General features: G+C 50.8%; 1 protein-coding gene across 12 annotated transcripts in view; it reads left to right on the forward strand.

Annotated features, from left to right (window-relative positions):
- KYAT1 (kynurenine aminotransferase 1) overlaps nucleotides 1-11,422 on the forward strand; it is a 36,752-nt gene extending 25,330 nt beyond the window's left edge. For 7 of the 12 annotated variants that reach the window (XM_025475392.3, XM_025475395.3, XM_025475393.3 and 4 more), the window contains 12 exons: nucleotides 1,041-1,099; nucleotides 4,150-4,297; nucleotides 6,668-6,817; nucleotides 6,899-6,985; nucleotides 7,227-7,355; nucleotides 8,805-8,925; nucleotides 9,265-9,341; nucleotides 9,470-9,559; nucleotides 9,666-9,852; nucleotides 9,935-10,014; nucleotides 10,686-10,772; nucleotides 10,873-11,422. In XM_025475392.3, the coding sequence (XP_025331177.1) occupies nucleotides 1,041-1,099; nucleotides 4,150-4,297; nucleotides 6,668-6,817; nucleotides 6,899-6,985; nucleotides 7,227-7,355; nucleotides 8,805-8,925; nucleotides 9,265-9,341; nucleotides 9,470-9,559; nucleotides 9,666-9,852; nucleotides 9,935-10,014; nucleotides 10,686-10,772; nucleotides 10,873-10,938 (1,281 nt within the window). In that variant the 3' untranslated portion in view covers nucleotides 10,939-11,422. Of the gene's footprint in view, nucleotides 1-866; nucleotides 892-1,040; nucleotides 1,100-4,149; nucleotides 4,298-6,667; nucleotides 6,818-6,898; nucleotides 6,986-7,226; nucleotides 7,356-8,804; nucleotides 8,926-9,264; nucleotides 9,342-9,469; nucleotides 9,560-9,665; nucleotides 9,853-9,934; nucleotides 10,015-10,685; nucleotides 10,773-10,872 lie in introns of those variants that run through there. The other 5 variants (XM_049114998.1, XM_049114996.1, XM_025475399.3 and 2 more) reach the window with 3 other exon arrangements.
- The last annotated feature ends 1,381 nt before the right edge of the window (nucleotides 11,423-12,803 follow it).

Here is a 12,803-nt window from a genome sequence, read left to right on the forward strand (position 1 = left end):
ATGCTCAGTTGGAAGAGCATACAACTTTTGATCTCAGGGTTATGAGTTCGAGCTCCACGTTGGGTGTAGACATCATTTAAATACATAGACTTAAAAAAGGAAAAGGCACACACATTAAATTAAATCACCTATAATTCCACAATAGAAAACGTATTACCAAAATCCATCTCTCATTTTCAAATAAAATTTTCCATCATGATCTCAAGCAGAGAGAACCTTTGTTAATATTTTGCTAGATTTCCCTTCCAAACTTTTTTTGTCTGCTCACGTATAGTCATAGAAAAATGTACAATGTATACACAAGTATATGTTCGGGTGCATTTTTTTACAAAACCTAATTATACTGTACATACTACTTTGTAGCCCGTTTTATTGATGTCGGCATATCACAATGATAAAAACTCTTCTAACAGGTGATTTTGGCTGGTTCAGTCAGTAGACCATGAGACTCTTGGTCTCAGGGTCCATGTGGGGTGTAAAATTTACTTTAAAAAAGCTATTTTTTAAAAGGGGGGGAGGGATTTCTCTCCTCTACAAAATGGGCCCAGCCAGATTGTTCCGAGTTTAGAGAGATTCCTACTTGGCTCAGCGGTTTAGCGCCTGCCTTTGGCCCAGGGCGGGATCCTGGAGACCCGGGATCGAGTCCCACATCGGGCTCCCTGCGTGGAGCCTGCTTCTCCCTCTGCCTGTGTCTCTGCCCCCCCCCCCTCTGTCTCTCATGAATAAATAAATAAATTGAAAAAATATATTGTTCTGAGTTTAGCAAGAGCGCCTGAGGGCAGTGTGCTGCCACCACGTTCTCCACGGTGCCGCGGCTCTCTGCCTCCCCAGCCCGGCCCAACCTGGTCTGAGCCTCAGGGCTCGCGGAGCCGGGGCTGGCGGGCCGAGCAGGTGCAGCGCAGGGAAGGGGCGCGGCCGGGCGGCGAGGCGGGCTGAAGCCCCTCCCGCGCTCCAGTGCAGGCCGGCGTCTGTCGCTCAGGGGCTGTGGTCTCAGGAGTGGCGTCTCCACCGCTCTGACCTGCTGCTTGCTCTTTCTCCAGCTCACCATGGCCACGCGGCTGCAGGCTCGCAGGCTGGACGGGATTGACCACAACCCCTGGTGAGCTCCGCGGGGCCGGGTCGCGTGCGGGCGGGACGGGCTGGAGGTGCCTGGGTTTGCTGTCGCCCGGCGGCTCCCGGGGCTGCCACCGTGCCCGGACTGCGAGGTTTGCAGCCACAGCCTCAGAGAGGTGGGAGCAGAAGCAGCGGGCCTGGGCTGGAATCTCAGCGTCACCCCGCTTGGCCGAGGCGCGGGGGGCCAGTGTCGCACCGGCTCTGAGCCTCGGCCACAGCTGCAAAATGAAGATACTTACATCTGCTTTGAAGGGCCTTGGGAGGATAGGGCGAAAGGCTGTATGAAAGCAGTGGCCATTACCTAGGCCCCAGGCTTTGGGCTTTCCAGGGACTATTTTATTTCACACTTAGTACAGAGTAATATAAGGTAAAATACAGGCAGCTCGGCACTGGACTTTTGCTGAGGTTAATTTCTTTTCTTTGTTTCTTGTTCTAAATATGAAAGAAGTGTGTGTCCATTGTTACTACTAATACAATGGATGCAGTGGGAAGGTGTGTAAGAAAAATGTGTAGATTTTTCCTAATCCCTCCCCACAACCTTTGGCCACCAGCATAGAGGCTCAGACTTATGACCAGGAGATCAACAAGAGACCAAGAGCTGCTTGCTCCACCCACCCAGCTATCCAGTCACCCCCTACCCCCCTGTATTTTCAAAAAAAAGTTGCTAGCTCTTGTTTTTACAAAACATGGAGCTGTTTTTCTGTTGTTTCTTTTACTTTTTTTTTTTTTTTTTTTTTAAGACAGAGCAGGTGTGCTTGTGAGGGAGGGGTGGGAAATGAGGGAAAGATGGGCAGTGAGAAGAGAGAGAAAGAATCTTAAACATGGGCAGCCCGGGTGGCTGAGCGGTTTAGCGCTGCCTTCAGCCCAGGGCGGGATCCTGGAGACCTGGGATCGAGTCCCACGTTGGGCTCCTTGCATGGAGCCTGCTTCTCCCTCTGCCTGTGTCTCTGCCCCTCTCTCTCTCTCTCTCTCTCTCTGTGTGTATCTCTCATGAATAAATAAATAAAATCTTAAAAAAAAAAAAAAAGAATCTTAAACAGGCTCCATGCTCAGCACCCAGCACAGTGCAAGGCTCAATTTCACAATCCTGAGACTAGGTCCTGAGCCGAAACCAAGAGTTGAATGCTCAACAGACTGAGCCACCCAGGCTCCTCCCTCCACCCCCCATTTTTTTTTTCTTTCAAACTCCTCTCATGTACAAAACACATTGTGTTTTGCAAAGATCTTCCACCTGGTGCTCCATGGTGTTTGGGACAGAGGAGCCAGTCCCCAAACCCCTATAGTGTCTGACCGCCTTCTTGCTTGTACCACCTTCTGTCCTATGTGTGAGAGGGGCTGAGCAGCATCGTAGGCTATGGCAGATAAGGTAGAGTCCAACTCAGAGGGAGGAAATGACAAGAAGGCAGGCTGGGAGAGGCAGCAAGACTCTTGAGCCCACCACCCCATTTTACAGAAGGGAAGATTGACACCAGAAGAGGCCAAGTCTCCTGCAAAGGCAGGGCAGAGCAGAAACAGGCCTGGGGAGAATGTACAGGACATCTATCCTCTCAGGCCTCTCTGTTTCCCTGAAGAGGTAGTCACCAGCCGGGGCCAGAAGAAAGGTTGTTGGGGGGCCAGAAATGGCAAATGGGAGGGCTGGTGGGGGCCCCAGTCTGTCCAGGCTAATGGTCTAGAATCAAAGGCTGACTGGGCAGTGCACTGACTGGGAGTCCTTGGGTAGATCATTGCCAACCTCAGCTTCTCCATCCCCATTGTGACTCAGGAATAGGACATGCCTCGTATGTATTGGAAGTTTATTGAGCACACATTTCAAACTCTGGTCAGTGAAATATCCACTTAGGAAGTCTCAACAAATATTTTTAAAGAATGGAGCAGGATAGGGGCACCTGGGGAGCTCAGTTGGTGGAGCATCTGGCTCCCGATCCCACCTCAGGTCTTGATCTCAGGGTGTGAGTTCAAATCCCACATTGGGCTCCATGTGGGGCATGGAGCCTACTTAAAAAAAAAAAAAAATGGAGCCAGTGATGACGAAGAGGAGGACTAAACCCACCCTTCCATCCCTTTCAGGGCCCGTGGGTTATCTAGTTTTCTAGGCCAATAATAAAACAGTGTTTGGAATCGTTAAAAAAAAAAAAAAAAAGAATAGAGTAGGGTAGGGGCATCTGGTTGGCTCAGTATGAAGAGCATGGGACTCTGGATCTTGGGGTCATGAGTTAGAGCCCCACACCGGGTATAGAGATTACTTAAATAAGTAAAACTTTAAAAGAGGGTGGGGGGCACCTGAGTGGCTCAGTCAATTAGACGTCTGCCTTTGGTTCAGGTCATGATCTTAAGGTCCTGGGATCGAACACCCCATTGGGCTCCCTGCTCTGTGAAGAGTCTGCTTCTCCCTCTCCCTCTGCTCCTCCCCCCTGCTCATGCTGTCTCTTTCTCTCTCCCTCCCTCCCTCTTCCTCGCCCCTCTGTCCCCCACAAATAATTTATTTTTATTTTTTTAAGATTTTCTTTATTTATTCATGGGAGACACACAGAGAGAGGCAGAGACATAGGCTGAGGGAGAAGCAGGTTCCTCGCAGGGACCCTGATGTGGGACTCGATCCCGGACCCCTGGATCACGCCCTGAGCCAAAGGCAGACGCTCAACCGCTGAGCCACCCAGGCATCCCAATAATTTTTTTTTAATCTTAAAAAAAGAATAGGATAGGATAGGAAATTCTGTCATAGATCACGCCAGAAGGATAACATTGATTCCGTGTTTGTGCTCTATGAGGTTTGTGATGTGAAGATGATTTCCTATTGTGGATCATGGTTGGGAAGTTTGAAAACCCCTGGGCTGAGACACGGGATTGGCACAGTGCTTGGCCCAGGGAATCCCAAAGCAGGGACCAGTTTTGGCCCTCAAGCAGATCTCAGGCTGGGACAGATGCCAACTGTCTAGTTTTTCTGGAATGAGCCTGGTGCACTGTTCATCCTGCCCTGGAAACAGGTGTAAGTCCAGGTCAGGGTGGGCTGGTATCAATTCTCTATTTGTTGCTCAGGGTGGAGTGCACCAAAATGGCCAGCGAGTATGATGCCGTAAACTTGGGCCAAGGCTTCCCCGACTTCCCACCCCCAGACTTCGCACTTCAAGCCTTTCAGCTGGCTCTCAGCAGTGACTTCATGCTCAACCAGTACACCAAGGCGTTTGTGAGTTTCCCAGCCTCACCTGGGCCCTGGGACACAGGCCTCAAGGAGGCCCCGGGGGAGGAAGGGTCAAGCCGTTCTGAGCATCATGCCTACGTGGGTGTCAGGGTTCTGGGGCAAAGTCCTGAGAATTTAGTGTGGCTATGGTTCAGTATTCACTGAGTGTCTTCTCTGTTTCAGGCTCTGGGACAACTCATGGTCTGGGGAAAGATAGACAAAAAACTATGAGCTGGGAGCTCAGGGCCTAGGAGGAAAAGAAGGCAAAAAAACAAAACAAAACAAAACAAGGCAGTTGATATGCTGTAATAGGGGAGGATGGAATGCTGTGGAAGCAGGAAGAAGGGAATGAAATCTGGGGAGAACAGAGAAGGCTTCCTGGAGCAGGTGACACCTAAGCTGAGTCCTGAAAGACAAGCTGCTGACTGATCTGACTCTAATCCAAACTCTTTCTATAAAGGTCACAGGGTAAATATTTGCCAGTCCTTGGTTTAGTAAAGCAGCAAATGGTTCTTAAACTTTGGTATGCCTCAGAATTACCTGGGGGGAAATTCCCTCCAGTTCCACCATCCAGAGATAATTATGGCCAAGAGTTTGCTATTTGACTGAGCTCTTAGACTTTTAAACTTTTAACTTTTTATTTTGTTTTAAAGATTTTATTTTTATTTATTCATGAGAGACAGAGACACAGAGAGAGAGAGAGAGAGAGAGAGGCAGAGACACAGGCAGAGGGAGAAGCAGGCTCCATGCAGGGAGCCCGATGTGGGACTTGATCCTAGGACTCCAGGATCACACCCTGGGCCAAAGGCAGGCACTAAACCGCTGAGCCACCCAGGGATTCCCAACTTTTAACTTTTTAAAGTGCTTATTTGAACACACACACTCGCATATATGTAACATACGAGATTTGGGTTTTTTAACACAATTGGACTCATGAATAATGCTCTGTAACCTGATTATTTCACTAAACAGCATGTCATGGACAACTTTCCATGTCAGAACAGCCTCGTCCTTTTTAAGGGCCACCTAGTATTCCAATTGCATAGCTATGCCATTGTTTCCTGAACCAGCCCTGCCCTAATGGCCCGATTTGGCTATCTCCCTATTAGAAACAATGGCACAGTGAATATTTCTGGGTATATATCGTTGTACACACATGTAAGCGTTTCTCTCAGACAAATCCCTAGAAGTAAAACTAGAGAGTCAGAGAGTGTAAGAATTTATTTTTTTTATTTTTTTAAGATTTTATTTATTTATTCATGAGAGACACACATACAGAGAGAGAGAGAGAGAGAGTCAGAGACACAGGCAGAGGGAGAAGCAGGCTCCACGCAGGGAGCCCGATGTGGGACTCGATCCTGGGTCTCCAGGATCACACCCTAAGCCAAAGGCGGCGCTAAACCGCTGAGCCACCCAGGCTGCCCAGGGTGTAAGAATTTAAACCTGTGATGGATGTTGTCAAACTGCCTTCCAAAAAGGTTTACTCACATCCCCACCAACACACTAGTCTCATACTCTTGCCAACCACGGGCGGCATTATCAGTCTTTCATATTGATATTATATTCTTATAGCAATATTTCATTGTTACTTTTATTTGCTTTTTTTCTATCATTATCCTTTTCCTATGTGCATTGGGCATCGGTAATTTTTCTTTCAGGACTGGCTCCTTTTTTTTAGTTAAGTCTATATCTTTGTCTTCTTGTTTTTGTATACCTTTTTCTCTTAGTTTTGTCTTTTAACTTTGCCCATAGTATATTTTGCTGTACAGGAATTTTTAATTTTTACATGGTCAAGTCCAGTTGAGTGAATTATTTAGTGAAGTTCTAGACCTTGAGGTTTCAGTCATTTGGTTCAACCTGAGTGTTTTATAAATGTCCTCTGCAAACAGGCATATGAATCCAGTCTTCCTCTCAATGGGGTGCTTCCATAATAAAATCCTATTCCTGCACCTTAACTGTGCATGAGCTTGAGCAAGTCACTTCTTGTTTCTGGGTCTCTGTTTTTCTACCTGCCAAATGGTGGGGATCAAATAATACAGGTACTGCAAGGCTGCTGGGATGAGCAGATGGTACACATGTGCTTCTTAAACTAAGAGGGAGGTGGTTAAATTGTGGAGTGGAGTGGAGGCCTCCACCAAGGCATGTACTCTGTCCAGTTCTCCACTGAATCCCAGCCCTGGATGTTGGGCCTGCACAGAACAGGCCTGATGGCCAGTGCTGGTGGAGGAGATGAAAGAACTCACCCTGTAGGAGTGAACTTTGCCTCAGCCCTGCTGCTAGAGAGTGCTAGAACTGCCTGGATGCGGCTGAGCAGGAGGGTGGGTGCAAACTGAGCCAGGCAGGCGGCTGACCGGCTGACCGCTGCTGTCCTGACAGGGTTACCCACCTCTGACAAAAATCCTGGCAAGTTTCTTTGGGAAGCTGCTGGGACAGGAGATAGACCCACTCAAGAACGTGTTGGTGACCGTGGGTGCCTACGGGGCCCTGTTCACAGCCTTCCAGGCCCTGGTGGATGAAGGAGACGAGGTGAGGGAGCAAGGCTTGGGCTGGGTAGGGATGAGGGGCGAGGGGCAATGCTGATACTAGCTAATCTGGTCCTTCTGCTAGGTCATCATCATAGAGCCATTTTTTGACTGTTATGAACCCATGACGTTGATGGCAGGGGGTCACCCTGTGTTTGTGACCCTGAAGCCGGTAAGGATGCTGGTCGGGATGTTTGTAGGCAGAGCGGTCCAAGGAGTGTGTTGTGTTGGCCCCTGGGAGGTGGGAAAAAAGTAAGGAGGTAAAGGAGGCCAGTTTCTCCAGGGTGAGGAGGGATATCCAGACTCCCAGAGGAGAGAGGTTGGGGACAGATACCTATGAAGGAGGGCGAGATCCTTGGAGCTGAATGCCAGGTCTGTAATTAATTGCCATTCCCTCCCACCTCCTCTTACAGAGCCCCACCCAGGATGGGGAACTGGATTCCGCCAGCAACTGGCAGCTGGACCCCACAGAGCTGGCCAGCAAGTTTACTTCTCGTACCAAAGCCCTAATCCTCAACACACCCAACAACCCTGTGGGAAAGGTACCTGAGAGACCTCCTTCCAGGGACCCCTCCAGACTGGGTTCAAGTCCCTGCTGTGTTACTGATATGCTGCGTTGGGCCTCAGTTTCTTCATCTGTGAAATAGGAGGGCAACTTGTAATGAGCTCTGAGGACCGAGGCTCCCCAAGGTCCTGGGGACAGGGTCAGGAATCCCCAGGGAGGGTGTGAAAGGTATAAGTGCTGGTGGTGTAGCAGCCTGGGTGCCTCCCTGGCTCCCCCAAGACCCTGGGGTAACCTCACCTCTCAGATTGCCTTCTCATATGTAAATTGGTAATGTGAGAGACGTGATGCAGAAGAAACTCCAGTTATCCAACTGAGTGTCTTTCCTCTCACGTGACCACTGCACTTACAACACTCTGACCCTGGTGGTGGGACGTCCCACACCCAGTAATTCTGCAACACCAGCTGGGGTAATGTCAGATCCCATAGGTTAGGGCTCAGCTGCACAAGGCTGCCCACCCTTCAGATGCCAGTTCAGCTTGTCACCTGCGCTTCTGACCAATGGGCTATAAATTAGAGGTTCCCATCACCCCCTTGGGTTCTGTTGCTTGGCCATAATGGCTCACAGAACTCAGAAAACACTCACTTAGGTTTATCAGTTTATTAAAGGAGATGAGAAACTATACAGATGAGAAAGGACACAACGTCAGAGGAAGATACACACAGAGTGAGGTCTGAGAGGGTCCCAAGGAGCTATGGTGCATCACCCTCCCAGTATATGGATGTGTTCACCAATCTGGAAGCACCCCAAACACTGTACTATTGGTATTTTATGAAGGCTTCCTCTCATAGTCATGATCAATTATTATTTTTTAAAGATCTTATTTATTTATTTGACAGAGAGAGAGAGCGCACAAGCAGGGGGAGGAGAAGAGGCAAAGGGAGAAGTAGCCTCCCCAGTGAGCAGGGAACCTGATGCAGGGCTCAGTCCCAGGACCCTGGGATCACAGCCTGAGCTGAAGGCAGATGCTCAACCAACTGAGCCACCAGGTGCCCCACGATCAATTATTATTAACTCCATTTCCAGCCCTTCTGCTCTCTTTAGGATGAAGGTGGGGATGAAAATCCAAGCTTCTGATCATGGCTTAGGCATTCTGGTGACCAGCCCTGACCCTAGAGCCACCCAGGTGTCTACCCAGAGTCATCTCATTAGAACAAAACACATTTCTAGTGCTCTTATCACTTAGGAATTCAGTGAGAGTTTCAGGAGCCCTGTGTCAGGGTCAAAGACCAAATATTAGCACAAGAGATGCTCCTTGCTCCTTGTCACCACAAGGGTTTTAGGAGCTCTATGCCAGGAGCTGGGTGCAGAGACCAATATATATATTTCGTATTATCTTGCAGCAGACCTCCCAGAGTCAGTGTTGCAAGGAATGATATCTGTTCATCTCTCTAAGAAGGCCTCTCTGTTTGGGGGTGGGCCCCACAGGTGTTCTCCAAGGCAGAGTTGGAGCTGGTGGCCAACCTGTGCCAGCAGCACGACGTGATATGCATCACCGATGAGGTCTACCAGTGGCTGGTCTACGATGGTTACCAGCACACCAGCATTGGTGAGCCACGCCAGCCTGGGGGCCTCCATTCCCCTGGATATTTGTAGTGGGGCCTTGAGCCCAATCTGGGAGTCAGTGCAGGCCCCGTGATTGGATCTAGAGCCACACAGGTCGTGCGTGTGATCTGGGGCAGCGGCTTTACCTCTCTGAGAGCCGGAGAACACAATGGCACTGCTCCCAGGGTTCTCATGATGATGAGCCGAAATAAGCCCTGTAAATAGCTTAGCACAGAGCCCGGTCTAGAGGGTTAAGAGCCCGAGTGCCCACCGGGGCCCAGCTACTACCCCTCCCCTGCTCCTCACTTCCGTCTCAGTCACTATTCTCTTTGGCCTTGGGCAGCAAGCCTCCCTGGCATGTGGGAACGCACCCTGACCATTGGCAGCGCTGGGAAGAGTTTTAGCGCCACTGGCTGGAAGGTGAGTAGATGAGGGTTGGGGTACCACCTCCCCCCACGATCCTGGGCAGGCAAGGCTGCGCCAAGAATTAAGAAGGAGTATGGCCAAGTCCTGAAGGGCCTCACCCCCTCCCTGTGTTCCTGGTCCAGGTGGGCTGGGTCCTGGGCCCAGATAGCCTCGTGAAGCACCTGCGCACCGTGCACCAGAACTCTATCTATCACTGCCCCACGCAGGGCCAGGTGAGGAGAGGCAGGGGACCCCACTGTGGGGGGAGAGGCAATAACAGAGCCCCAGGGTCAGATCATCCCCCCCAACCTGTTTGTGCACCCTCTCCAACCCCCCCAGGCTGCAGTAGCCCAGAGCTTCCAACATGAGCAGCTGCACTTTGGCCAACCCAGCAGCTACTTTGTGCAGTTCCCACAAGCCATGCAGCGCTGTCGGGACCACATGATACGAAGCCTGCAGTCTGTAGGCCTGAAGCCCGTGATCCCCCAGGGCAGCTACTTCTTCATCGCAGACATCTCAGACTTCAGTGAGCAGAACTGACCAGGCTGGGCCGGGGATGGGGTGGGGGCTGGAGGCCACCCAGGGCTCAGCGTGGCTTCTGTCCCCAGAGAAGAAGATGCCTGACTTGCCTGGTGACAAGGATGAGCCTTACGACAGACGCTTCGTCAAGTGGATGATCAAGAACAAGGTGGGCCAGGCTCTGCCGGGGCCCCTGTGTGTTTTTTTACAGGCTGGGCACAAATCCAGCCCAGCGTCTGCCATCAGCCCTGGAACAGGGGTGCATCTCTGTCAAGGAATGGGGAGTCTGTCTGGAATTTGCCAAAAGCTGCTGGGGCAGGCTGGTAGGAATCCCTGCCCTCTCGGGTGCGGAGTTGATGCATTCAGCCTGAGCTCGTGCAGCTCTGAGCTCTGACCCTAAGGCTTATTCTTCTTGTCCTGTGCCCTGACCTGCCAGGTGGCACTCCCTGCTCGCAGCCTCCACCTCACCTCTGTTGTTGTTTTTTTTAAAGATTTTATTTATTTATTCATGAGAGAGGCAGAGGAAGAAGCAGGCTCCCTGCAGGGAGCCCGATGCAGGACTCCATCCCAGGACCCCAGGAGCATGATCTGAGCCAAAGGCAGCTGCTCAACCACTGAGCCACCCAGGCGTCCCTCCACCTCCCCTCTGTACGCAGGGAGGGCCTGGGAACCGAGCTCTGCCATTCTTTTCCCCTGACTTGGCCCAGCCCTGGGAGGTGCTGCATGGAAGCTAACTTCCCCTCCCCCAGCCCCTCGTGGGAAGCCCTCTGTCTGCCCCCCACCAGCCAAGGTCTGCCATGCTGTGGGGCTGTGTTGAGACGTGCACTTCTTCCTCCCCAGGGCTTGGCGGCCATTCCGACTTCCATCTTCTACAGCAGGCCACATCAGAAGCACTTTGACCACTATATCCGCTTCTGTTTTGTGAAGGTAAAGGACGGGTGTCCGAAGGGAGGGCGGGCCTCCTCCAGACCCCTGCAGCCTGTTGGTGGTGTGGGGAGAGGGGTAGGACCCATCTGTGTCCGCACAGGATGAGTCCACACTGCAGGCCATGGATGAGAAGCTGCAAAAATGGAAGGAAGAGCTCAGGCCCTGACGTCGCCTGCTCCACCCTGCCCCACCTGGTTCCTGCTTGCTCTTTATCTGGGTTTCAGCCATTCCCAGGTTGGGTGTAGATTGAGCCTGGGCCCCCTTCTCTGTGTCATGGGATGCCCCCTTTCATGGAAGAAAGGAAGAGCCCTCTTTCTTGGTCCTGGTGGATTCACGAGCACTTCCCACAGTGCCTATATTCCTGTCATGGTGGTGAGGTGGACCTGACCTGGGCCTCTCCCTGCTCCTCCCTAGATTGGGTCATAGTCTTGGGCCCCCTCCATATTCTCCCCAGACTTGCCTGGGACTCAACGGACAGAGTCCATCAGTGCACTGGTCTTGAGCCCCAGCCCTGCACTGGCCCCAGCGAAGGCTCCAGCATCCCTCCCTTTTCTTATCTAGTTCAATAACCTTGGGAAGTAGTAGTCTTTAGGCTTGAGTCCTCCAAGCTAGTACTCTTCACCCATAATAAAGTTTTAAGTTATTCCGGCTCTTATTTGCTCCTTCTCTCTGCTTCACGCCGTGGTGTTGATCACTGATGGGGACTTGGGCAGAGTGGGTGTGGAAGGCGCCTCTTTGGAGCTTAGACTCCAGCCCCTCTTTGTACAGATGTGTTTTGTGGAGTCAAACAGAGGCTTAGAAAAGGGCAGAGACTGGGGACTTGTCCGAAGTCACAGTTAGTGGGAAAACGGGCTTAGAACTTAGGGCTCAGATGGGGGTCAGGGGGTGTCTCTGTAGCATGTGTACATGTGTATAGGAGATGGGGGGCCTCAGCTGAGTGTCTACACAGGCCTATCCCACAGGGGTTAGAGTGCAGGCCAGGAGGGCCAGGGAGTTTAGACAGAAGGGGAAGGAAGTAGCTCGTTGAATTGTGCACCCCCATGTGCCACAGGCCTACATGCCCACCATCTCGTTGAACAGCCCTCTGAGATGGGAGTTACTATCTGCGTTTTAACAGTGAGGAAGCCACTTTGGAGGTGATGTGACCTGGCAAGGGTAGAAATGGGTTTGTTCCCAGGGGTGGGCATCTCACTGGAAGGCAAAGATGTAGCTCCTAAATTCATCTGGAAGATGATGCTGGGAACTTGAAGTTGGATTACATTGCAGATCCATGTGCTTGCTCATATGATACATTTAATTGGGGGAGCCGGGGGTGCCTAGGTGGCTCAGTCGGTCAAGCATCTGCCTTTGTCTCAGGTCATGACCTCAGGGTCCTAGGTTCGAGCCCCCGACATCAGGCTCCCTGCTCAACAGGGAGTTTGCTTCTCCCCCTGCCTCTGCCCCTCATCACTGCTCATGTGTATTCTCTCTCTCTCAAATAAATAAATAAATAATTTAATAATAATAATAATTAGCTGATGGGAACATATAATCAAATGTATTTAGTGTTTGTTCCTGGTTCTTGGCACAGAGCTCCTAAAACCCTTGAAATTCCCTGAGAGCTAGGACTGTCTTTTGTATTCATAATAAGCCCCTTAGACTATGTCATTAGAGGGTCAGAGCTTCCAGTACCAACCCCAGGCCCTGATGGAGGGGAGAGAGACCAAACATTGAGTTCAGTTACTTAATTTGGCCAATGATTTAATCAGTCATGCGTAGGGAATAAAACCCCATCTAAAAACCCTGAATCTGAGGCTCAAGGAGCTTCCAAGTTGGTGAGCACATCCATATGCCGAGAGGGTGGTACATCAGGAGAAGGCACCTTCCTCTCCCAAACCCTTATTTTGTGAATCTCTTCCATGTGGCTGTTTCTGCGTTGTATCCTTTATGATGGGAATGTAAATACACCTTTCTGAGTGCTGTGAATCATTATATGGAATTATTGAACTCCAGGGGAATGCTGGAATTGCCCCAATATGTAGACACCCAGGC

The sequence above is a fragment of the Canis lupus genome, chromosome 9 (assembly GCF_003254725.2).
Source record: "Canis lupus dingo isolate Sandy chromosome 9, ASM325472v2, whole genome shotgun sequence".
Taxonomy (NCBI): domain Eukaryota; kingdom Metazoa; phylum Chordata; class Mammalia; order Carnivora; family Canidae; genus Canis; species Canis lupus.